Source organism: Dendrobates tinctorius, unplaced genomic scaffold, assembly GCF_039654945.1.
Source record: "Dendrobates tinctorius isolate UK_male_01 unplaced genomic scaffold, ASM3965494v1 ptg000028l, whole genome shotgun sequence".
NCBI lineage: Eukaryota > Metazoa > Chordata > Amphibia > Anura > Dendrobatidae > Dendrobates > Dendrobates tinctorius.
The window spans coordinates 92,359,974-92,383,366 of record NW_027361696.1 but is presented as its reverse complement, the minus strand read 5'-3'; the positions used below and the strand labels follow the sequence as shown (position 1 = coordinate 92,383,366).

The 23,393-nt window shown below is 42.0% G+C and overlaps 1 protein-coding gene across 2 annotated transcripts in view; it reads right to left on the bottom strand.

Moving 5' to 3' along the window:
* Nucleotides 1-23,393, bottom strand: part of LOC141085633 (protein kinase C gamma type-like) — a 779,251-nt gene that overhangs the window by 54,622 nt on the left and 701,236 nt on the right. For both annotated transcript variants that reach the window (XM_073571170.1, XM_073571169.1), the window contains 3 exons: nucleotides 6,281-6,454; nucleotides 5,515-5,606; nucleotides 4,933-4,995 (listed from right to left, as the gene is read on the bottom strand). In XM_073571170.1, coding sequence (XP_073427271.1) covers nucleotides 4,933-4,995; nucleotides 5,515-5,606; nucleotides 6,281-6,454 — 329 coding nt within the window. The remainder of the gene's footprint in view (nucleotides 1-4,932; nucleotides 4,996-5,514; nucleotides 5,607-6,280; nucleotides 6,455-23,393) is intronic.

The window sequence follows — 23,393 nt, the reverse complement described above, 5'->3', positions numbered from 1 at the left end:
CTAAAAAATTCCATCATATATAGTTTTTTCACAAACTCTGACTCCATAGGCTTTTTTTGTACCATACTTTGACCCCTTTGGTTGATCTTTGGTGGATGATTTTAGAGTCATTAGATTGATTAGAAACTAATTCACTCTAAGCTATATTTGGCTGCTGTGGGCAGAGAAGATTTCAAAGACTGTGGTGGTGTTGTAGGAAGATGGACCGGGCCGGTGGTACCTCTCTCGCGTCAGTTCCAGAACTATTGGGTGTTACCATTGTTGCCAGGGGGAAAGCTTTCTGACCCGGACGGACCTTTGCACTCAACTGTAGGGGGCATGACAGAGATAAAAGGGACTGTGCGTGGAAAAAAAGGACACTTGGCGGGAAGACAGAGCACACAGCAGGAGAAGGTTGATTCACTCCGTGGAGCTACGTGGTAATCCAGGCCCACGCTGCAGCTCCCCAGCCTGTGCTCAGACTGACTGTGAGCAACTCATATCAATGTGCCCACTCACCCCAGTCACCGAGAATTCGTCCCGCACCGTCCCCCTGACTGCCGTGGGTGTGCGGCCTAAGTATGACCAGGTGAATCATATAGAGCCGGGTCCCTTCACCCCCTCTTCCGCCACTGAACTGAGTCACACTCCGGCGGTGCCACAGACTACTTCCCACCACATACGTCACCCCAGGAACGCAAGATGTCGCCTAGGAGAAACAGGGTACACCTCTTCCATCAGGAGACAGTGCCTCAACTTACTTCAGGATCAGGCCAGAGACTTCACGTGTCACTTGTGGCGCCACCATGGGATTACAAGTTTCCCCTGCCTGGAAACCATCAGACTGTTAAGTTTACCTGTTACATAAGCATTAGTTCTTACCCTGTTTCAATACTGTACTCCCCCCTTAGCTCTTTCTCTCCTTGCATGGAGTATCCCCTGTAATAAACCCTTTAACTCTTGCTCTGCCTCCTGCTTGTCACTGCATCCAACGCTCCTGCGATTTCTACAGTGTCCATAGCATCCAATCATAGCATATCTTTCATTTTACTTCAGCAGTATAACAAATGAAAGCTGCACTGTGATTGGTTTTTATGCGCAATAAAGACAGATTTTCTTTTGGACAGAGTTCATAAGAGTGAGGGGGTATGCATACCATGATTCCTTTCAATATTTAGTGGTTGTGGTGGAATTGGCTTTTGTTTCTAATGACGTAACCAAAATGGCTACATTGGGGTGTCGTAATTCACCAAACAACTTTTGCTATATTTGTGGTAGTTTTGTAGTGAAGTAACACTGAAGGAATATTACGGATTTTGTTAGAAATGTGTATTATGCATGCTTTGGGGTAAAAATAGGTGATCAAGACAAGTTGTGGGCGTCACATGAATAAAGTTCTGTTTGTGTAGAAGAACTACAAAAGTAGGAAGAAAGAAAGATTTCATTTTAGCATGCATATGATCTGGAGGGACCCACAAAATCATAGTGATGACTGCTGCTTTTATACGTGTAACATGGAGGAATTCAACCTTAAAACTAAGAAGGAAATTATATAGCCGGACCTCCAGTCAGCGATTCACCCTGTGTCTCATGGTCCAGGAATACCTGTACCTTCACCTCTGAAGAAACTTGAAGACACACCAAATTCAGAAGATCCAGAACATGAAGAGCAGGATTCTGAAGAAGACTTTCACACAAGTCTCAGCAAGCTAGAGCCCTTTTCACAGCTCCAATTAAATGATTTAGACAGGGACTTGGACCTTCCTAAACAACTTTTATGGGCTAGGCTAAAGGAAAAGAACATTCTAGCTCCTGGTACATGTTTTTCATGGTACAGTAGCAGAGAAAAGGAATTCCTTCCATACTTTTCTCACAATGGTGCTCTAGTGTATTGCAATGATGTTCCTGAGCTGATAGAAAATTTTTAACATTGAGCACAATGTGAGTGACTGGAGACTTTTTATTTTTTCATCTGAAAAAAATCTGAAAGCTGTGTTACTGCACAATGGCAGCAAGTATGCTTCAGCACCTGTAGGGCATTCTGTGAACTTGAATGAAAGCTTTAAGAATTTAGACTTTATTCTCAATAAACTGAACTATGAGGATCAATCTATGAGGATCAAGAATGCTCAATATGTGATGACCTGACAGTTCTCTCTTTGCTCCTTGGGCAGCAAGGAGGATGCACAAAGTACCTATGCTTTTTGTAAAAATGGGACAGTTGGGATAGGACTCATCACTGGAGCCAAAAGAACATCTTTGCACTCTAGACTCAAGAACAGAGTTGCAGAAAGTTTAGTTGATCTCACTGAAGTTCTCCTACCACCACTCCACATTAAGCTTGAACTGATGAAGCAGTTTGTAACAGATCTACTGAAAGAAGGAGAGACTTTTATGTACCTGTATAGCAAGTTTCAAGGACTGTCCTAATCAAAACTGAAGGAAGGCATTTTTGTGGGTCTGGATATTTGGAAATCTTGAAGGACGATGTGGATGTGTTCGAAATGAATAGGAAAGCTGTTGAGAAAAGGGCTTCAGATTCTTTTAAAGAAGTCATGAAGAAATTTCTAGGTAACAACAAAGATGCAAAATCTATCGTGGAGAACATGCTGAAGCAATTCAAAGCCTTTGGTTGTCTGAGGAATTTGAAGATACAATTTCTACATTCCAATTGGACTACTTTCCTGAAAACCTTGGTACTGGTAGCAAAGAGCAAGGAGAAAGATTTCATCAGGATATCAAGTGGATGCAACAACAATACCAAGGTAGATGAAACATGAACATGATGAGGGACTACTGCTGGATGCTTCACAGAGAAGACCCACAGGCCTTCTATAAGAGAAATGGTATCAAGAGAAGCAATGAAGTGAAAAAGAGCATTATTTAAATTTCAATAAAGTTTCAGAATGAATGTTCAATAAATTTAATGCATAATATTGTGTACATTTTTGGCTACATTAAAGATTTTTCTTGTTCATCTTGCTTGTATGTAATTTCAAGCGCGTTTCCTGAAAAATCTATACAAGATGGATAAAAATAAAAGAGCATAAGAACACATATGAATCAATCCCTGGATTTGGAAAAATGTTCATAAACCCAAATTTTTCTTACCTTTGTAATAATTGGTTGAATCTGTAGCTCAGAAAGATGTCAAGAATACCCAAAAAGAAGCAAAGCGGCTGATCACTTTATTAGATCTGTTGACATATCAATCAACAATCTAACTGAAATGTCTCAGCAGCAAATGGAGCAATGTGCTCAGGCACCTAAGCATGCACAGGTAGCATGAATATTCTGCTGCAAAGGTCTAATTCATTACAATAGAACAATAGAAGCAGCGGAGTGCGGCTTTGTGCTGAATATTAATTACAGGGCTCTGTAAACTGATTTTCGGTCATTTGATGCTGTCTGCTGCAAAAGTGTTTTTGATGCCAGGGCAAAAAACAAGGAGGACTTGAATAATCTAATTTATGATAAAACTAAAGCCTTTAGTAAGTATTATAGGCAGGACCATACATAGAAATCACTGGACCCCAAAACAGAACTCCTAATTGACGCCCCCACCCCAAAAAAAAAATTAAAACTGCCCCCAATCACAGTATGATATTCACAAGGTGAATCCCTCCACAGTCCTCTCAATATGCAAAATATTATGACCCCCACAGTACACCCCAGGCAAAGTATGATGCCCCCAAAGTTCTCCCACACAGTACATTACCCTACAGTGACACCAACACAGTATAAGGCCCATACCGCCCTCCACACAATATGATGGCCCCCATACAGTATATTGGCCCTCCAAATAGTAAAATGGCCACCCTCAATGTATAATGGCCTCCACACTGTACAATGTTATCCACATTGTATAATAGCCCCATAGCCCTCCACACAGTATTATGATCCCCACACTGTATAATGGCCCACACATGTATAATGGCCCTCACAGAATGTCCCACAGTATAACAGTTCCAAAAAAGGAGAACAAAATATATCAAACATGCATTTTCAATGCAGATCTTTAGATATTAGAATCTTACACTTAGTGTCCCATACACCCCATACAGCTGTCAGCCGAAATATATCTCTCCTGACTATTCATACATATGATCGCTTGACTCAGCTTAGCGTTCATGTGTTCTCTATGAAAAGAGTAAGGAAAGTTACTGTCAGACAGTTCTGGTGGTGACTTATCTGCAGGGACTAAAAGTATTGAGCTTAATTGAAAATGCCTGATCTTTATCCTCCCCCAAATCATATTAGATGGTCGGTCGGTGCTGATAAAGTCGGTGGATTTGGGTATCATATGGTTAACTCACTTGCATTTCTCTTCATTAAAAGGTAATGCCCAATTGTTATCTATTTCCATGTGTCCAGTGAGCGAAGAGAATAGGTGCTGCACTGACAAAGTGAAGCAAAAACATGGAAATAGAAGCCAAAGGGATGTTGACAAGTCAATGATGCCTCACAATTAGTGATGAGAGTATACTCGATGCTTGGGTGTTTCTGAGCATGCTCGGGTTACCTCCCAGTATTTTGGCGTGCTCGGAGATTTAGTTTCTGTCAACGCAGCTGCATGATTTGTGGCTGCTGTACAGGCTGAATACATGTGAGGAATTCCTGATTGTTAGGGAATCTCCACATGTATTCAGGCTGGCCAGCAGCCGCAAATCATGCAGCTGAGGTGACGAAAACTAAATCTCCGAGCACGCCAAAATACTCGGAGGACACCCGAGCATGCTCGGGGAAAACCCGAGCAACGAGTATACTCGCTCATCACTATTCACAATGTGTCAGTGAAGGACTATTATGTCTTGATATCTAACATCACCATAATTTGTTATCCTAATGGCAAAACTAAAATTATTTCTTCCATACGTTGCTTTATTATGACACTGCAGGTATTTCCAATGGCCTTTGGTTTAGACATATAAAATGCATTATATTATTAGATACCTGTAGATGATTCCTTTATTGTGGAGGAAGAAGAGTCCAATGGCAATCTCAGCAGCATAGAACCTACAAATAGACACAACATATCGTAAGGAATGACTAGTATCTCATGGGAACTTAAGAACTGGGAAACAAATCCATGCTCTAGACTCTTAAAATGCACAGAATATGTCTTATATTTGGGGGTCAAACAAGGTGAAATGGCCACTTAAAAATAGCAGCATGATAGTGAGTTGGCTAGACAAATGCACAACCCTATATTGCCCAAAAAGGTGAATAGAGAGAGCTGCGTACATGAGAATCGACCTCAACAGGTGTAAAGGACTGGGGGTAAACGTATACCCATACCATCCAGTAATCAGCTATCCTGCATTAAATAACTCCCATTAAAATCAGTGGGCTGCCTGCATAATGCACGGGTGAGCTGAGTACCCAAGAACATGAGAATGTAGCTATCTTTGTAGTTGCTCTCTAGTCTTGTGGGCATTACCCCAATTTGGTAAAAAATAAATTTACATTTCCTGATAGGGCATTTAAAAACAGACTTCCTATACCAGACATCCCACTTAGCCTTCAATCACTTACATGGCATGGGGTTCCTTGAACTTGCCAACCTGTTGTATGTGATACATAAGGTCACCACCATTCACATACTCCATAACGAAATAAAGGCGATCCTAGAATAACAGAATATCCTGAATATATTACGCCACATTTAGACATTTATGAACAGAAAAGAAGTACACAGCCCATGTATGTCATTTTTCATCTGAAGTACCTTGTAATTAATGCTTCTGGGACAAATCAGCTAAAGATTTATCCAGAAAACAACATTTATTATCCATCCGCAGGAAATGTTATTCATGATCAATAGGAATTCAACCTTTGGGTGCTCCGTGACCGATGAGATACCGTGTCCAACGTGTGAATAGAGTGGTTGTGCTCCCACACAATGGACAAAGAGGTGGTCCTGCATGCTCATTCTGGGTTACTACACACAGAAGATATAAGGGTTTCTTCTACTGATCATCTATGGATAGATGATAAATGTTGTTGGAGTAATTTCTTTAAATAATGGCTCCAATTAAGCTTTCAGGACATTTTTAAAGCATTAGTAAGGTCTTTCCATATATCTGAAGTACTCCATGGGGTGGAGCTTGTATACGTCAGTGAGTAAGGATTAGCCAATCACAGTAACTATTACTCAACAGGTCAAATGACAGACCAATCAACAATTAGGTGGATGCTCTGTCTCTACCCAATGTCTTACACTACATCATTTTGTTCTGTCTCGTTCTTGATATTCATGCAATAAAAATATAGCATATAACAAATCTGAAAAATATCATACCACAGTCTGAAATGTTGAATGAAGTTGTGTGAGAAAGTGAGGTCGGTCATTCAATGCTAAAACGCGTTTCTCGACCATAGTGCACTCCACGTCATCATCCTGAATAATTACATCCTTCTTGAGAATTTTAATTGCATACAGTTCATCAGATCCACGCCTCTCAGCCAGCATAACCTGAAATACAGGGGGGAATCATAAAATAAAAATTCTAGCAGTAAAGCCTAATATTTCTCTCTTTCACAGGTCAGCAGGGTCTGGGAGCTACAGTAGGTTCCAGAATTTACTACTGCAGGTTTTCTAGGTCCCATTGTATGATTTTTAGGGGTCTCACAACTTGATTTTCTATGCAACTGTGTTATAGAAAACTGGTTGTTAGTTGTTCACCAAGCAGACGTGTAGCGGCAGCGAACAACACCTAGTAATAAAGCTAAATATAGCATCTTCAGAATCCAAAGGACTAACGAAAAGGCCTCACTAATGGAGCCATTCCAGTGCTTAATAATCCAATGTAGGAGGTTTGCATAAAATGCAAAGTACCACAAAAATTGCAAAGGCTTAATACCTACCTTTCAACCAACTTTTTTTTGTTTCTCCAATACATATAAAATTAAACACAGTTTTTGTTTGCAGTCTGTAACCATGGTGACACATGGGATGGTAAAAGAGCTGTAACCAAACATGGTGAGATATTTTTAAGTAAAGTTATTTGTAAAAAATATTTATTATTATTTCTTTATTTTAAATGCATTGAAGAAATAAAATGGTTAGAAAGAGACATGCATAACCAATATTTATCACCTATCCACAAGCCTTCCACTAGGATTGAGTCTAAATCCTGGGGCCTCCAGCGGCCAAGGAAATCCAAAGTTTCTTGTGAGAATGGAACAGTATTCTGCTTAGAAAACCAACTTTTTTTCATTGCTGGGAAAGTGGAAGTACAAATGACCATAGACAGTGAATGCAGTGGTGAAGATACATACACACTACAGCTCCAGCTACAAAAGGGACTTTAAGACCCACGTTCTTGGGATCACTAAGAGTCCTCAGGTGATCGTACAGTGATCATCTATATTGTCGATATATGCTAACTGTTGTTTATAGAGCAACCCCTTCAAGAAAGAATTATAACAGTGAATTTGAACTAGCTATCTAGAAAATGTATTTACCTAATTAGAAAATATTATTACATGACATGACATCTCTATGAATTCCCAGTGCCAAATTTATTTTTTTTTTAGAAATTTGAGTAAATCAAATTTTATACAACTCATTTATCAAGTTTTTAAATATCTGAGATGGTATATCTTGGGCTTTGCAAACTTTTACTTCTAGGGCCTCCTCAGACATACCAAGAAGAGGTGTCACATATACCACCAAGGCCAGATCAAGATGATGTCTAAGCAACAACATGTATAGTGAAAGTCCAGACTATAATTTCTTTCAATTTTCCCTTATTTGTCTTCTGAATCCTGAATCCCATAAAACATTAATATAAGACTTTAATGAATCAAGTTAGTTATTAAACTAAATAGTGCAGCAGCCATAGAAAGAATTGTGAAACATATGATCATTCCCATGAAAACTGCCTTCTTTGCTTTGCTACATTAGGACTTGCTGACACCTCGCTGGCAAGACTCCATACACCATAATTATCATAAGGTTGTGCATGTGGCATCAGAAGAGAAACTACTACACTGTTAGCATGGTTTGCATATGTTAATAGAACAAAGGCCAAACAAACAATATCCCAAAAGATGCCCACCACTAGAGCGGAAATCCATCTAAATGACCATGCATGAGCACTTAAAACCGCATTCTGAAGTTGTTTCTTGAGCAGCTCAGAGCTTTGTGGTCTCCTTACTTCCTGGTTGCTTACGGTTTGGTGCTCCTTCTTCGGTGACAGTTCTCGTCAGGTGCTTAGTCCTGGTGCCACAGAGTTTTGATCTGTTACTGTTTGGTCTGAGTTTTCACCATTATCACTATATATAAACATGTAACAGCACACTGGAACAAGCGTAGGGCTCTGGAAAGTGATAGCTTTGATTAGGAGAAATTTTCTGAAAACTGCTGATGCTGCATGATGGAATATTGTCTGAGGAATGTTCTGCATTGCTCAATGCACTTGGGCATGTTAATCTTCAAGATCCACTGCTTGCAGTTCCCTTTTCAATTGCTGGCCAATTATGTCCCCGGTGTGCTCGATGGGAGAAAAGTTCAAAGACGCTGGAGGCCATGCCATTTAGGCCAAATAAACTGCTCACAATAGCTAAAAGCAACATGCAGCTTCTCATTGTCGTGTTGAAAAATGGCTCCTGGGACACATTCGAAAAATGGCTATACGACTGATTCCATGACCAATTCAATGTAATGCTGAGCTGTTAGTGCTTACACACAGTAATGATTTTCTCTTCCATAATAATTGGGTAGATTCTGATAATGAATTCCAGCTCAAACTCTGATTAGAATCATATAAGAGGTGCAGAAAAAACAGAGAACCTAATTGTCAGTGTCTACATAAATCTGATGTTTCATATGCACTCATAGACTTGAATGAGTGCGCAATGGTTTGATATGTGGAGCCACTCGTAGCATGCTGAAATTTTTTTCTCATTTTAAATAAGCATGAGAAAAAAAACACATATCTGCACTGTCCCATAGCATAATATTGGTCCTAGTGCTAGCTTATAAAACATTGGATAGCACTCATCCGAGTTATACGCTCTTGTGACCAAGCCCTAAGTGTACCTGGAATAAAGACTTGAGATGTCTGGCTACCATACATTAAACCTCCTAGCAACATAATCTCAGGAACAGGACCAGTGTTACTTTCCCTCATGAAGGCTTCTTCGTGGAGTTGCCCAAATTGTCTCAAGACCAATTTTTAGCTATCTTTGAATCCAAGACAAAAGCAGGACTTATTGCTGGAAAGGAGAAAACTCAATTCCCGACTCCATTGCCATCTTTCATTGCACTATAATAACCTTTGAGAGTGGTGGTGTGAGGTCAATGGAGCACCTGTAGATCATGTTTGGTTCGTAGCCCAATGTAGTGCAAACACCTTCTGATGGTTTGTGCAGACCCTGTTTTATGCCTTAGGCTTGGTATGTGATGTCCAATTTCATTTTCAGTACAAAATGAATCAATTGTGGAATAAGTGGTATGGTCATTTCTCAAAAGTATCCATTTTGCTATACAACAATGCCAGGCGGTATGTTGCTTGTGCTACTGCCAGCTGCCTACTCGTCCTAAATGTACTAAATGTAGCGTCTCTGGACTTGTATGCCATCAAGCACATCTGGGATGCCAGTGTTCTGCAACTAAAATGGGAGTTGTCAGCAGCTGATCTTGATGATTTTTGTGCCAAAAGTACTTTCAACGCAGTAGAATATTCTTCAACCATGAGTAACCTCACTAATAGCAAGTAAGGCTTTAAGTGCGAGGATTTCTGCCTGTGCAGTTCATACTCAATGCTGAATAAATTGAAAGGTTTTCAAAAATTAGTTTCCATTTTTTCATCATTTGCATATCACTACCATGTCTACCCATCCTGTGTTTTCCATAAATCCATAAGCTTTCCCACTTGGTGCTGCAATTTCAATGTTGGGGATTGTAGTAAGCTTGGAATAACTGTATAAAGAAAAAGCACCAGAGATAGATTTGTCACAATAAGTGGTGCCAACGTACAAAGCCGTCCCTGCTGTATAGACAAATGTAGCTCTACCACACATGGTCAATTTCTGCGTATGACTATAGCTTTTTTTTTCCTTGGGTTAAACATTGTGTAAAACAGATTTCTCTGCTTAACCTATTTTTATATTCTTGCATTTTTATTACCATGTCCTATACCTGACACTGTGATATCTAAAAACCCCTCCTAGTATCGTTAATTATAAAGTATCTGAAGAAAGCCTGTAATTTTGTGCAATAACTTAGCACATTTTCCTTTTATTGTCGCCGTCCCCCTCTCCTTTAAACTATGTAATGTTCAGCTCCCTTCTAGCTCGATCCCGCACCATACTATTAGCATAATAAAAGTGTCAACCCTCGTTCTGCTGTCCTGTATTTTTAACCGCAGTAAATGACTAAAGATGAGAAACATTTTCTCATCTTGCAGGATATTATTGTTACTTACATATATAAAAAAATGCATAAATTAGTCACCTGAATCCGCAAAGTTACAGAGTTTCTTATAAAAGACGACGGTGTATTATTCAAAATTTGAATAATATACACAGTACTCTACAAAGCTCAAAGAAAAAAGGGTGAATCCAACATCAGGTCCACGATGGGTAATTAAACGCAAAATTCTTTATTAAACCATGATAAAAACCCAATGGATAAAATTCCATGGGAAAAAAAGATCAAGGTGTGAACAGGGAAAGACCATAAGCACTTTTGACCACACATGTTCTTAGTCATAGCAATATTCCCTCTATTAAATGACTCCATTTAATAACAATAAAAGAAGAAATTACATTTGTGAGGTCAAATCTAAAGAATGCGTGACATAATTAAATATACAGAAATTAAATATAGTAATTTAATATATAGTGGGAAAAATAAGTATTTGATACACTGTCGATTTTGCAAGTTTTCCCACCTACAAACAATGCAGAGGTCGGTAATTTTTATCGTCGGTAGACTTCAGCTGTGAGAGACAGAATCTAAAAACAAAATACAGAAAATCACATTGTATGATTTTTACATAATTAATTTGCATTTTATTACATGAAATAAGTATTTGATACAATAGAAGAACAGAACTTAATATTTGGTACAGAAACCTTTGTTTGTAATTACAGAGGTCAGACGTTTCCTGTAGTTCTTGACCAAGTTTACACACACTGCAACAAGGATTTTGGTCCACTCCTCCATACAGATCATCTCCAAATCTTTCAGATTTCTGGGCTTTTGCAGGGTAACGTTGTGTTTCATCTCCCGCCAAAGAATTTCAATTGGGTTTAGGTCTGAAGACTGGCTAGGCCACTCCAGGACCATGAAATGCTTCTTACAGAACCACTCCTTAATTAACCTGGCTGTGTGTTTTGGGTTATTTTCATGCTGGAAGACCAAGCCATGACCCATCTTCAAGGCTCTTACTGAGGGAAGGAGGTTGTTATCCAAAATCTCTCAATGCATGACCTCATCCATTCTCCTTTTAGTACAGGGCAGTCATCCTGTCCCCTTTGCAAAAAAGCACCCCAAAGTAGGATGTTTCACCCACCACGCTTCAATTTTAGGAAGGTGTTCTTGGGGTTGTACTCACCCTTCTTCTTCCCCCAAACACAGCAAGTGGAGTTGCTGTCAAAAAGTTCTATTCTGGTCTCATATGATCACATGACCTTCGCCCATGCCTATTATGGATCATCCAGATGGCCACTTGCGAGCTTCAAATGGGACTGGCCAAGTGCTGGTTTGAGCAGGAGAAACTTGTGTAACCTGCAGGATTTTATTCCATGACTGCGTAGTGCGTTACTAATAGTAATGTTTGAGACTGTCTTTTCAGCTCTCTTCAGGTCATTGACCAGTTCCTCCCATATAGTTCTTAGCTCATTCCTGATCGTTCTCAGAATCATCCTTACCCCACGATGCAAGATCTTGTATGGAGCCCCAGACTAAGGAAGATTGACAGTCATCTTGTGTTTCCTTCATTTTCTAATAATTGTGCCAACAGTTGATGCCTTCTCACCAAGCTGCTTGTCTATTGTCTTGTAGCCCATCCTAGCCTTGTGCAGGTTTACAATTTTGTCCCCGGTGTCCTTAGACAGCTCTTTGGCCTTGCCCATGGTGGAGAGCTTAGAATGTGATTGATTGAGTGTGTGGACAGGTGTCTCTTATACATGTAACGAGTTCATACAGGTGCAATTAATACAGGTAATGAATGCAGAGTATGAGGGTTTCTTAAAGAAAAGTTAACAGATCTGTGAGAGCCAAAAATCTTGCTGGTTGATAGGTGATCAAATACTTATTTCATGCAATAAAATGCAATTTAACTATTTAAAATCATACAATGTGATTTTCTGGATTTTATTTTTAGATTCTGTGTCTCACTGTTGAAGTGTACCTGCTCTTAAAGTTGCAGACCTCTGCATTCTTTGTAGGTGGGAAAACTTGGAAAATCGGCAGTGTATCAAATACTTATTTTCTCCACTGTATATACTTAAGGTCAGATCTAATATTCTTTCCCTTTGGCAAACGAGTATCCAAACTGAAGATCCAAAAGACTTCTTTATAGTTCAAATCTTGCAACCTATCTCCACCCCGTTTATTCTATGACATTAACCTTTAAGGCGCTGACATTTCCCTTGTAAACATGTGGAAAATGTTGGGAGGCATCTGATAGACTTCTAGTGGTTTTGTTCTGTGCATCGTAAATATGTTCTGATATTCATTTTCTTAGTGGGAGAGAGGTGCAGCTGACATATTGCAACTTGCATGTTTTGCAAGTAATGGCATATATAGTATCGTTAAGGATATATATTTGATTTTGAAGATATCCAAAATGGACACTTTGCTGAACATATGTAAAGATCACAGAAACATAATAATGTTGGAATGGCCTCTAGTACCACTCTGTACCACTCACCTCATATTGATCAAAGATTGACATGCTACGTGCAACTGTGCAAATGGAAAAACCGTAATGATTCTTCCATTAATAAACTTTATTGCTGACCATTTTAATTGACTTTGAAGATTACGCGCAAGGCAGGTGTCAGCTTGACCTAAGTGATTAACCATTAGAGTAATATAGATAATGACATGGGCGACAGACGTCAGCAATGATTATAAGCAATAATTATGAGATAAGGCAATGAGATACTGTGTGGTAAAACCCCCTTTTTCTCCCTATAAAATAAAACCAATAAGCCAGAACACATTTGAGACACGACTTCACTGTCTATGTCTTGTGATTTCTCCGGCCGTAAAATCCCTATACAATTTGGCAGCAGACAGCTGAGACGAAAACATACGCATTTTGTGTCCCCTAACAGTATGTGTGGTACCACAATTTATAAAGGAATTTATGTTATATATATTAATAGAAGTAGAGGTAAATATTTGAATACATATAAGGGCATAAACCATAGGATTTTGCCACATTTATGTGAACCATAAGTGGATAACCAATTGGTAGAAATATAAACTTTACAATAAATTTTATTTTTATTCATATGGTCACTTGGTAAAATTATATTGCCTATGGTAGTTCCTCATTTGGGGACACAATGATATCCTTTTTCTAAAATATTTTTTAGAGTGTGATCCATATACAATATATGGGTATAAATTTTTAAATAATGTTTGTAATCTGGTAATACAGTTGTGGCCAAAAGTATTGACACCCCTGCAATTCTGTCAGATAATACTCAGTTTCTTCCTGAAAATGATTGCAATCACAAATTCTTTGGTATTATTATCTTCATTTAATTTGTCTTAAATGAAAAAACACAAAAGAGAATGAAGCAAAAAGCAAAACATTGATCATTTCACACAAAACTCCAAAAATGGGCCAGACAAAAGTATTGGCACCCTTAGCCTAATACTTGGTTGCACAACCTTTAGCCAAAATAACTGCGACCAACCGCTTCCGGTAACCATCAATGAGTTTCTTACAATGCTCTGCTGGAATTGTAGAACATTCTTCTTTGGCAAACTGCTCCAGGTCCCTGATATTTGAAGAGTGCCTTCTCCAAATTGCCATTTTTAGATCTCTTCACAGGTGTTCTATGGGATTCAGGTCTGGACTCATTGCTGGCCACCTTAGAAGTCTCCAGTGCTTTCTCTCAAACCATTTTCTAGTACTTTTTGAAGTGTGTTTTGGGTCATTGTCCTGCTGGAAGACCCATGACCTCTGGGGGAGACCAAGCTTTCTCACACTGGGACCTACATTATGCTGCAAAATTTGTTGGTAGTCTTCAGACTTCATAATGCCATGCACACGGTCAAGCAGTCCAGTGCCAGAGGCAGCAAAGCAACCCCAAAACATCAGGGAACCTCCGCCATGTTTGACTGTAGGGACCGTGTTCTTTTCTTTGAATGCCTCTTTTTTTTCTCCTGTAAACTCTATGTTGATGCCTTTTGTCCAAAAAGCTCTACTTTTATCTGACGAGAGAACAATCTTCCAAAACGTTTTAGGCTTTTTCAGGTGACGCTAATTTCACACTTGCTTTTTTTTGCAGCGCGTTTTTCCCGCAAAAAAACGCATTGAAAAAACGCATACAAAAGCATACAACTGCTGCGTTTTTTTCAAGCATTTTTATGAGCATGCATGAAAAAAACGCAGCGTTTTTATGCGTTTGTATGCGTTTTTAGTGCATTTTTACCGCGTTTGCTTTTTTTTCAAACATTAGGTGGCCCCTCACACTAACCCAAACCATGATTTTACTAACCCTAACCCTAACCCTGACCCTAACCCTAACCCTAACCCTGACCCTAACCCTAACCCTTAACCAAACCATACTTAACCCTAACCCAAACCCTAAACCCTAACTAACCCTAACCCTGACCCTAACCCTAACCCTAACTAACCCTAACTCTAACCCAAACCCCTAAATTCCATGGTTAACAAAAAAAAACGCATGTGCAAAAAAATGCATACATAAGAATGCCAATGCGCACATATGCGCACCCATAGACTTATAATGGGTGTCTTGCTGTAAAAAAACGCATTGCGCGCGCATGCGTTTTTTGAGGCAAGTCGGACGCCCAAAAAATGCATACCGCAAAAAAACGCATGTGCGCAAAAACACATACAAACGCATGTGTATGCGCACATAAGCGCATCCCATGCAAAGTATAGGAAAAAAAAACGCATGCGTTTTTTAGCGCTAAAATCCCGCGAAAAAAAACGCAAGTGTGAAACCAGCCTAAGTTTTGGCAAACTCCAGCCTGGCTTTTTTATGTCTCGGGGTAAGAAGTGGGGTCTTCCTGGGTCTCCTACCATACAGTCCCTTTTCATTCAGATGCCGACAGATAGTTGACACTGTTGCACTCTTGGACTGCAGGGCAGCTTGAACTTGTTTGGATGTTAGTCGAGGTTCTTTATCCAATATCCGCACAATCTTGCGCTGAAATCTCTTGTCAATTTTTCTTTTCCATCCACATCTAGGGAGGTTAGCCACAGTGCCATGGACTTTAAACTTCTTGATGACACTGCGCACGGTAGACACAGGAACATTCAGGTCTTTGGAGATGGACTTGTAGCCTTTAGATTGCTCATGCTTCCTCACAATTTGGTTTCTCATGTCCTCAGACAGTTCTTTGGTCTTCTTTCTTTTCTCCATGCTCAATGTGGTACACACAAGGACACAGGACAGACTTTGAATCAACTTTAATCCATGTCAACTGGCTGCAAGTGTGATTTAGCTATTGCCAACACCTGTTAGGTGCCACAGGTAAGTTACAGGTGCTGTTAATTACACAAATTAGAGAAGCATCACATGATTTTTCGAACAGTGCCAATACTTTTGTCCACCCTCTTTTTTATGTTTGGTGTGGAATTATATCCAATTTGGATTTAGAACAATTCTTTTTGTGTTTTTTCATTTAACGCAAATTAAATTAAGATAATAATACCAAAGAATTTGTGTTTGCAATCATTTTCAGGAAGAAACTGAGTATTATCTGACAGAATTGCAGGGGTGTCAATACTTTTGGCCACAACTGTAGTTGTTTTTGTTACTGTATTGAATTGAAGGAAAATCTAGGTTTATTTTGATTGTAATTATTAAATTATTTATTTTGTTGTGAAAGATATTATTCATGTGTTTTTGAGTCAGTTATTTGTTTGGCTCTGGTTGATGTATGTGCAGAATATCCTCTATTCAGAAAACATGTGTCTATTAGGCTACTTTCACACATCAGGTTTTCGGCGTCAGGCGCGATCCGGCGTCGTGCCGGAACGCCGGATCCAGCAAATGTTTTGTAAAACCTGATGTGCCGGATCCGTTTTTCTGCCGGATCCGTCTTGTTCTTGACAGAAAAAACCGGATCCGTCTCATCCGGTTCATCCGTTTTTCTATCCGTTTTTCGACGGATTACGCCGGATCCGGTTTTTAAAATTGACCCTTGTGGCCTTCCGAACGGGATTGGCTACTGGAAAACTATATATAGCGTGTTCCTACAGCCCTTCTTTGACAGGTTGGAGAGGAGAAAGTGCGGGTTGGAGAGAAGAGCAAGTTACTGGCGAAGATGGATGTTGTGATTGGAAATATTTTGAAGAATTTGGTGGATTTTATAGCGGAGGCGAATCGTTTGAGGGTGATTGTTCTGGAGAAGGAGAGAGCGAGACAGCAGCGCATCAGGCATCGTAGACAACGTTTGTGGATCCACCCCATCACAGCCAAGAGAATGACGCGTGGGGTCTATTCTACACTCTGCATGGACCTTCGACGAAACCCGGATAAATTTTTTGGATATGTTCGGATGAAAATGGAGAATTTTGATTACTTGGTGGAGCGCATTGCACACCTCATAAGAAAAGCGGACACCTATTGCCGCTTCTCTGTTTCACCCGCAGAGCGTCTGATGGTGACTTTAAGGTAAGCCACATTTATTGGATATGCTCGCATCAGAGCACACTTTCGCTGCAATCTTGTTGGTGGTAGTTTGTATCTCCAAGTGTTATAGCTGAGTTTTGGTATGTAATGCTGTGATTTAAAACTAATTTATTGTTTTTTAATTCCCCACAGATTTCTTGCAACTGGAGAATCCCTTTCGTCACTGCATTTCCAGTACAGACTCGGGATTTCCACCATATCTGGAATAGTGAAGTACACATGCCGTGCACTGTGGGACTCCTTAGCTGAAGAGTTTTTACCAGAGCCCACAACAGAGAGGTGGATTGAAATAGTTGACAAGTTTCAACAGATATGTCAGTTTCCCAACTGCTTGGGCGCTGTGGACGGGAAACATATCCGCATTGTAAAGCCAGCCGGATCGGGATCGGAATATTTCAATTACAAGAAATATTTTTCAATTGTGCTCATGGCCATAGCTGACGTGGAATACAAATTTATTGCTGTTGATATTGGGGCCTATGGCCGCTCCAATGACTCTCAAGTTTTCAAACTGTCTGCCATGGGGCGTAAACTGTATGGAAACACCTTCCAGTTCCCACCACCTAGACCGCTGCCGCAAACATCTGGTCCACCTATGCCATTTGTCTGTGTAATGGATGAAGCCTTCCAGCTGTCAGAACACCTTTTGAAACCGTACTCTAGCAGAGGATTGACAAGACCAAAACGCATTTTTAATTACCGCCTCACAAGAGCAAGAAGAATGGTTGAATGTACCTTTGGTATTCTGACAGCCAAATGGCGGGTCCTATTGACTGCGATCAACCTCAAGACAGAAACTGTGGACGAGGTGATCAAAGCGTGCGTGGTACTCCACAATTTTGTTATCTGCAAGGAACCCATTTCCATTGAGGACACCTCTGAAGAAACCACCTTGCAAGATTACCATGACATTACCACTAGAAGTTCTGTGTCGGTTTCAGTAATGAGGGACAATTTTGCACTATACTTTATGTCACCTCAAGGCAGAGTACACTGGCAGGATGACAGAGTGTGAAAGATTTGTGCCCAACCAAACTTGTGTACCTTCTGTACCAACAGTATATACCTTTGCCAACCAAAGTTGGCTATCTTGTCATGGTCTCTATTTTTAGCTTTAGGCCACAGGTGTGTACCTGGTTGTGTTTTATGCAAAGTATTTCACCTTTTAACAAAAGTTGTGTACATTGTTAGGAAATCACCAACAATAAACACAACTTTTTAGGTGAAATACTTTGCTTCAAACACAACCAGGAACACAACTGTGGCAAAAAGCTAAAATTTACCCACAGTTATATACCTGGTTTTGAATACCTTTTTACCTTTGAAATACCCTGTATTTAACCTTTTTTTTAAACATAGTTCGCCGCAGAAAGAAATGACAGACAACCATTGTAAAACGATAATTTAACTTTTATTTAAAATATTTTTTTTTTGTAAAATGTTTTTAAAGTGAAAAAAACTTTTTTAATAAATGTTTTAAACCAAATGACCATTTTTATTAAAAAACACACATTATAAATCTGTGAAGTGTGGGGTGGAAATACTGCTGGAGGGGCTGCGGGACACTTCGACACTGGGAGTGTGGAGAGAGGACTGGGATCGTGGTGGGGAAGGAACAGTTAGAGGTGATGGTGTGGAAAAAGCTACAGAATGGGTGGACATGTGGGAGGCAGAAGAGGTGGTGGGCGGTGGAGTGGAGGGTTGGGCAGGGACTGTAGGAGCAGATGATGTTGATGGAAAGTTGTATGGGGAAGGAGTTTGGTACGGGGAAGGAGTTTGGTACGGGGCAGGTTGCTGGAAGTGGGGAGATGTCTGGTACTGGGGAGGTTGCTGGTACTGGGGAGGTTGCTGGTACTGGGGAGGTTGCTGGTATGTAATAGGAGGGGGAGGATGGAAAGTGGCTGGAGGGGGTGCAGATGTAATAGGAGGGGGAGGATGGAAAGTGGCTGGAGGGGGTGCAGATGTAATAGGAGGGGGAGGATGGAAAGTGGCTGGAGGGGGTGCAGGTGGAGGAACTACAGTGGTGGGAGGTGGAGGTTGGGAGGTAACCTGCTGTAGAGCACCGTGGCACGAATGCATTACATGCATCTGCTGGGTAGGAGATAGTGTTGCCATGCGCTCCACAACAGACCTGAAAAAGGTGTGGTTTGGCGAAGATCTTGCTTCTGAATGCATGGTTTGCAGAAGTGTCTTCACCTCCAGAATGCTGGAGTTGATCTGCTGAAAGCCTGCGGAGATTTGCTCTGACAAGACTTTCAGACAGTTCTGGAAAGATGCATTCAGATGCAAGAACTCTGGCGCATAACTCTTTTCCTGACCCCTCTGCCGCTGCCGCCCAGTACCCGCAGGTGTACTAGAGGTGGCAGGGGCAGAAGGGTGGGGTAAAGGGAAAGCGATCTCCTCACCAGCAGCTTCATGTAATGTAGGCGGCCACGATGCTCCTGTGCTGGTGCTGGTGGATGGGACAGATGGGTCGAATGTGTGGGAAGGCTGGGAAGGTGCAGATGTACCGGGGCGGTCGAAGTGTCCCTCGGTGCCGGTCTCCTCAGGGATCGCCTCAGAAGGGTCCAATCGTGCAGGCTCCCGAGTGCTGCTCACCGTGCTGTGGAATAAAGAGAAAAAAAAACAATTAAAATAGTGACATGGTATGGCCCTGGCTGAAAAAAAAAAAGTTACATGTAAACATTTTTTTGTCACATGTGGTGTGTAATATTTACCTTCTGGTGAGCATTGTCTCCCGGAGAAACGACAGGGCTCCTGCGTACTTGTACTTGCTCCTGCGTCCTCCAGATCCACTTGGGGCCCGCATCTCTTTATTGAACTCCTTCTTGAAACGATCCCTCACAGACCGCCACCGCTTCACAATTCTCTCCCCTGAAACGAGAAAGGACAAAGTGGTTAGTATACAACATCAGTGTTTCCCAAACTCCAGTCCTCATGGTCCCCAGGGGTCATGTTTTCAGGATTTCCAAAGTAAAGAGAAATCCTGAACACATGATCCGTGGGGACCACGAGGACTGGAGTTCGGGAAACACTGGTTTAAATCAAGCAACCGGTACTGTATATACTTACGCTCTTTAATCTGGGCCCAAGCTTCGAGGTCCTCCCAGCGGTCCACAAGGAGCGAACAGATTTCCTCCCAGAGTCGTCAGGTAACGATAAGGTCAGCGTGGCGGCGGTCAGCCATATTCCAGAGCGGCTCCCTTTCTCTGACGAGATCGATGAGGCGGTCCACATCAATCCCTCCATCCTCACCATCAGAGTCGGGAGCACGCTGTGAAGGCTGTTAAAGAAAAAGACAAAAATAACATAATTAGCCTCCACAAAAGAAATGAAATAAAAAGTGCAAAAAAAACAAATCAAAAATATTTATACTTACACGCTGGTGACCGCCGCATTGCTGTCGCCGACGACCCTGGGAGGCACTGCGAGGACCTCTTGGCTGAGCACCAGATTGGGAAGACTTGAGAAGAAAACAAAAAATGTTATGTCTTTGGATGTAGGCATTTGTTTGCTGTGTGTGGTCTGCAGAACATTGTTTTCTATGTGTTGTGTGTAGTGTGATGTTGTGTTTCTGCGTTTGATGCAAAAAACTTACCAATTGTGAGCCCACTCCAAGTGTCTGTCCACCCCTTCCTTCTTCTTCTGGGAGCTCCTCTTCATCTTGTGATTCCTGTTTTGAAATAAAAGGCAATGAATAGACATATATTCCAGAGATGATGGATTTTGGAAATAAAAACTTACCGTCAAACGCTGACGATGCGAGGGAGGGCTCCCAGAAGAAGATGTGCTGTCTTCCTCATGGCCAGACTCCATGGCTGTGGGTGGTGTTCCTGCTGCTGCCATTGCTGCTGCTGCTGCATCTATTGGGCGGCTGTTGAATAAAGAGAAACAAAGGGCCAATTAATATCTTGATATTCCATAGCCCTAGTTTGGAGGAATGGGGGATTTGATAATTACCGTCTCTCATCTGCTGCTGGACTCCCCTCCCGTTGTTCAGCATGCTGCTCCATTTGGGGTGGTGCTGATGGTGCTGCTGCTGCAGATGTCTGCTGCCTTCTCCTGCTCCTGGTTCTTGGCTTGGGTGGCATGTTGGGTGTGGCTGAGGGTCACACTGTCTTGCTTTTATATATGTCTTGTGGGCAGAGCTACTGAGCATGCTCAGACCAAAAAACCGTATCCGGCCACCGGATCCGGCTGTCGCCGGATCAGGCGCATTGCGGCGCTCATAGGCTTTCATTGTATGAAAAAGCCGGACACGCTGGATCCGGCGTGTCCGGCTTTTTCGCCGGAGACAAAAAACGTTACAGTAGCCGTTTTTTCCAGACGCCGGATCGCGTCACATTGCCGGATCCGGCGAAAATCGGATGAAACGCATGGCCATCCAGCTCGATCCGGCTCTAATGCAAGTCAATGGGGGGGAAACCGGATCCGGCATTGCATTTCGCCGGATCCGGTTTTTGTCAAAAGCGCCGGATCGCGCCTGACGGCGAAAACCTGATGTGTGAAAGAGGCCTTAGAGATGAGCGACTTTGCCTTTTTTCGGGTCTAGTCAGGTTTCATGAAACCCGACTTTCTCAAAAGTCAGGTCGAACGAAATCGGCCAACTGAAACACGAAACCCAATGCATGTCAGTGGGGAAGCAAAGTCGGCAGGGAGTGGAGGACAGTAAACACACCTACAGTGCCCATTTCAATGCCAAAAACATCAATTCATATTACTTAAGCTTGGCAACCCTAATTTACTTCATAAATAATAGTTACGCACAGGGCCGGACTGGGACTAAAATTCAGCCCTGGCATTTGAAGTTACACAGGCCCACTAGTCACATGGTGACTATATAATATCTTTGTACACTTGTAGATTACAAGAAGTGAGAGGAGATTAACATGACGATATAACATGTAGTCAGAGCTGTGCCTAGTATTTCAGCTCAGTCCTATTTATTGCTTTTAGGTACAGTACTCCTCCCAAATCTCTGTCCCCTTTTGTATGCATGATTACAGAATTCCTGGCAGAACTGCTCTCTATTGGGCAACCAGACCCCTTGGTCATAGCCGCCCCTATCATACCTCCCAACTTTTGAAGAAGGGAAAGATGGACAAAGACTGCGGCGTGCAAATTGTGGCCACGCCCAGCCACACCCATTTCACAACTAGTCACACCCATGTCCACACCTAATCGCACCCATTTAGCACTGCTGATCACACTGACTGGTACTGAGGGCACAGTGGCTGGCATTATGGGCACATTGACTGGCACTAAGGAAGAGAGAAAACAGTGATAGAGAGAAAAAACAAAACAGAGAGAGCGAGAAAGAAAGGGGAAAGAAAGAAAGAACAGTGAGAGACAAAGAAAGAACAGTGAGAGACAGAGAAAGAACAGAGAGAGAAAGAAAGAGGGGAAAGAAAGAACAGAGAGAGACAGAGAAAGAACAGAGAGAGAAAGAAAGAAGTAAAGAAAAGAAAGAAAGAACAGAGAGAAAGAGAGGAAAGAAAAAGAAAGAAAGAGGGGAAGAAAGAACAGAGAGAGAAAAAAGAAAGATTAGAGAGAGAAAGAAAGAACCGAGAGAGAAAGAAAATGAGGGAAAGACACAACAGAGAATGAAAGAACAGAGAAAGAAAGAAAAAGAGAGAAAGAAAAAAAGAAAGATTCTACAAAGATACTATAGCAGCCCGGCTCCCATTGTAGTGCCCACCTGAGCCTCCCGGTGCAGGACCTATCATGATCCGCTCACATGGCCGGCATTCCCGATTCCAAGGCGATCCTGCTGTCTGCGCTGTCGGAGGAGGACACGGTGATGGATCTGAAGCATTCCTGGTTCCGTCACAATCTCCTCAAGAAATTATCTCATTTCCGGTCAGCTTCCAGCATATCACTTCAGGTGGAACGTCATGTGTGTGTTTTAAAATGCTCCTCGGGGCTCTGCCATGTACTCCTGTGTCCGTGGGAAAAGCACGCCTTGTATGCTTTGTACACACTCGGCTCCGCTCCGTACATCCCGTACACATATGGCTCCACTCCGTACACACACGGCTCCACTCCGTCCACCTCTTACACGCGTGGCTCCTCTCCATACACCTCGTACACGCGTGGCTCCGCTCCGTCCACCTCGTACACACGGCTCCTCTCCATACACCTCGTACACACGGCTCCTCTCCGTACACCTCGTACACGCGCGGCTCCACCTCGTACACACACACACGTCTCTGCTCCGTACACCTCGTACACACGGCTCCTCTCCGTACATGCGTGGCTCCGCTCCGTACACCTCGTACACACGGCTCCTCTCCGTACACCTCGTACACACACGGCTCCTCTCCGTACACCTCGTACACACGGCTCCGCTCCGTACACCTCGTACACACATGGCTCCGCTCCGTACACCTCATACACACGGCTCCTCTCCGTACACCTCGTACACACGCGGCTCCGCTCCGTACACCTCGTACACACGCGGCTCCGCTCCATACACCTCGTACACCCACGGCTCCGCTCCGTGCACCTCGTACACACGGCTCCGCTCCGTACACCTCGTACACACGGCTCCG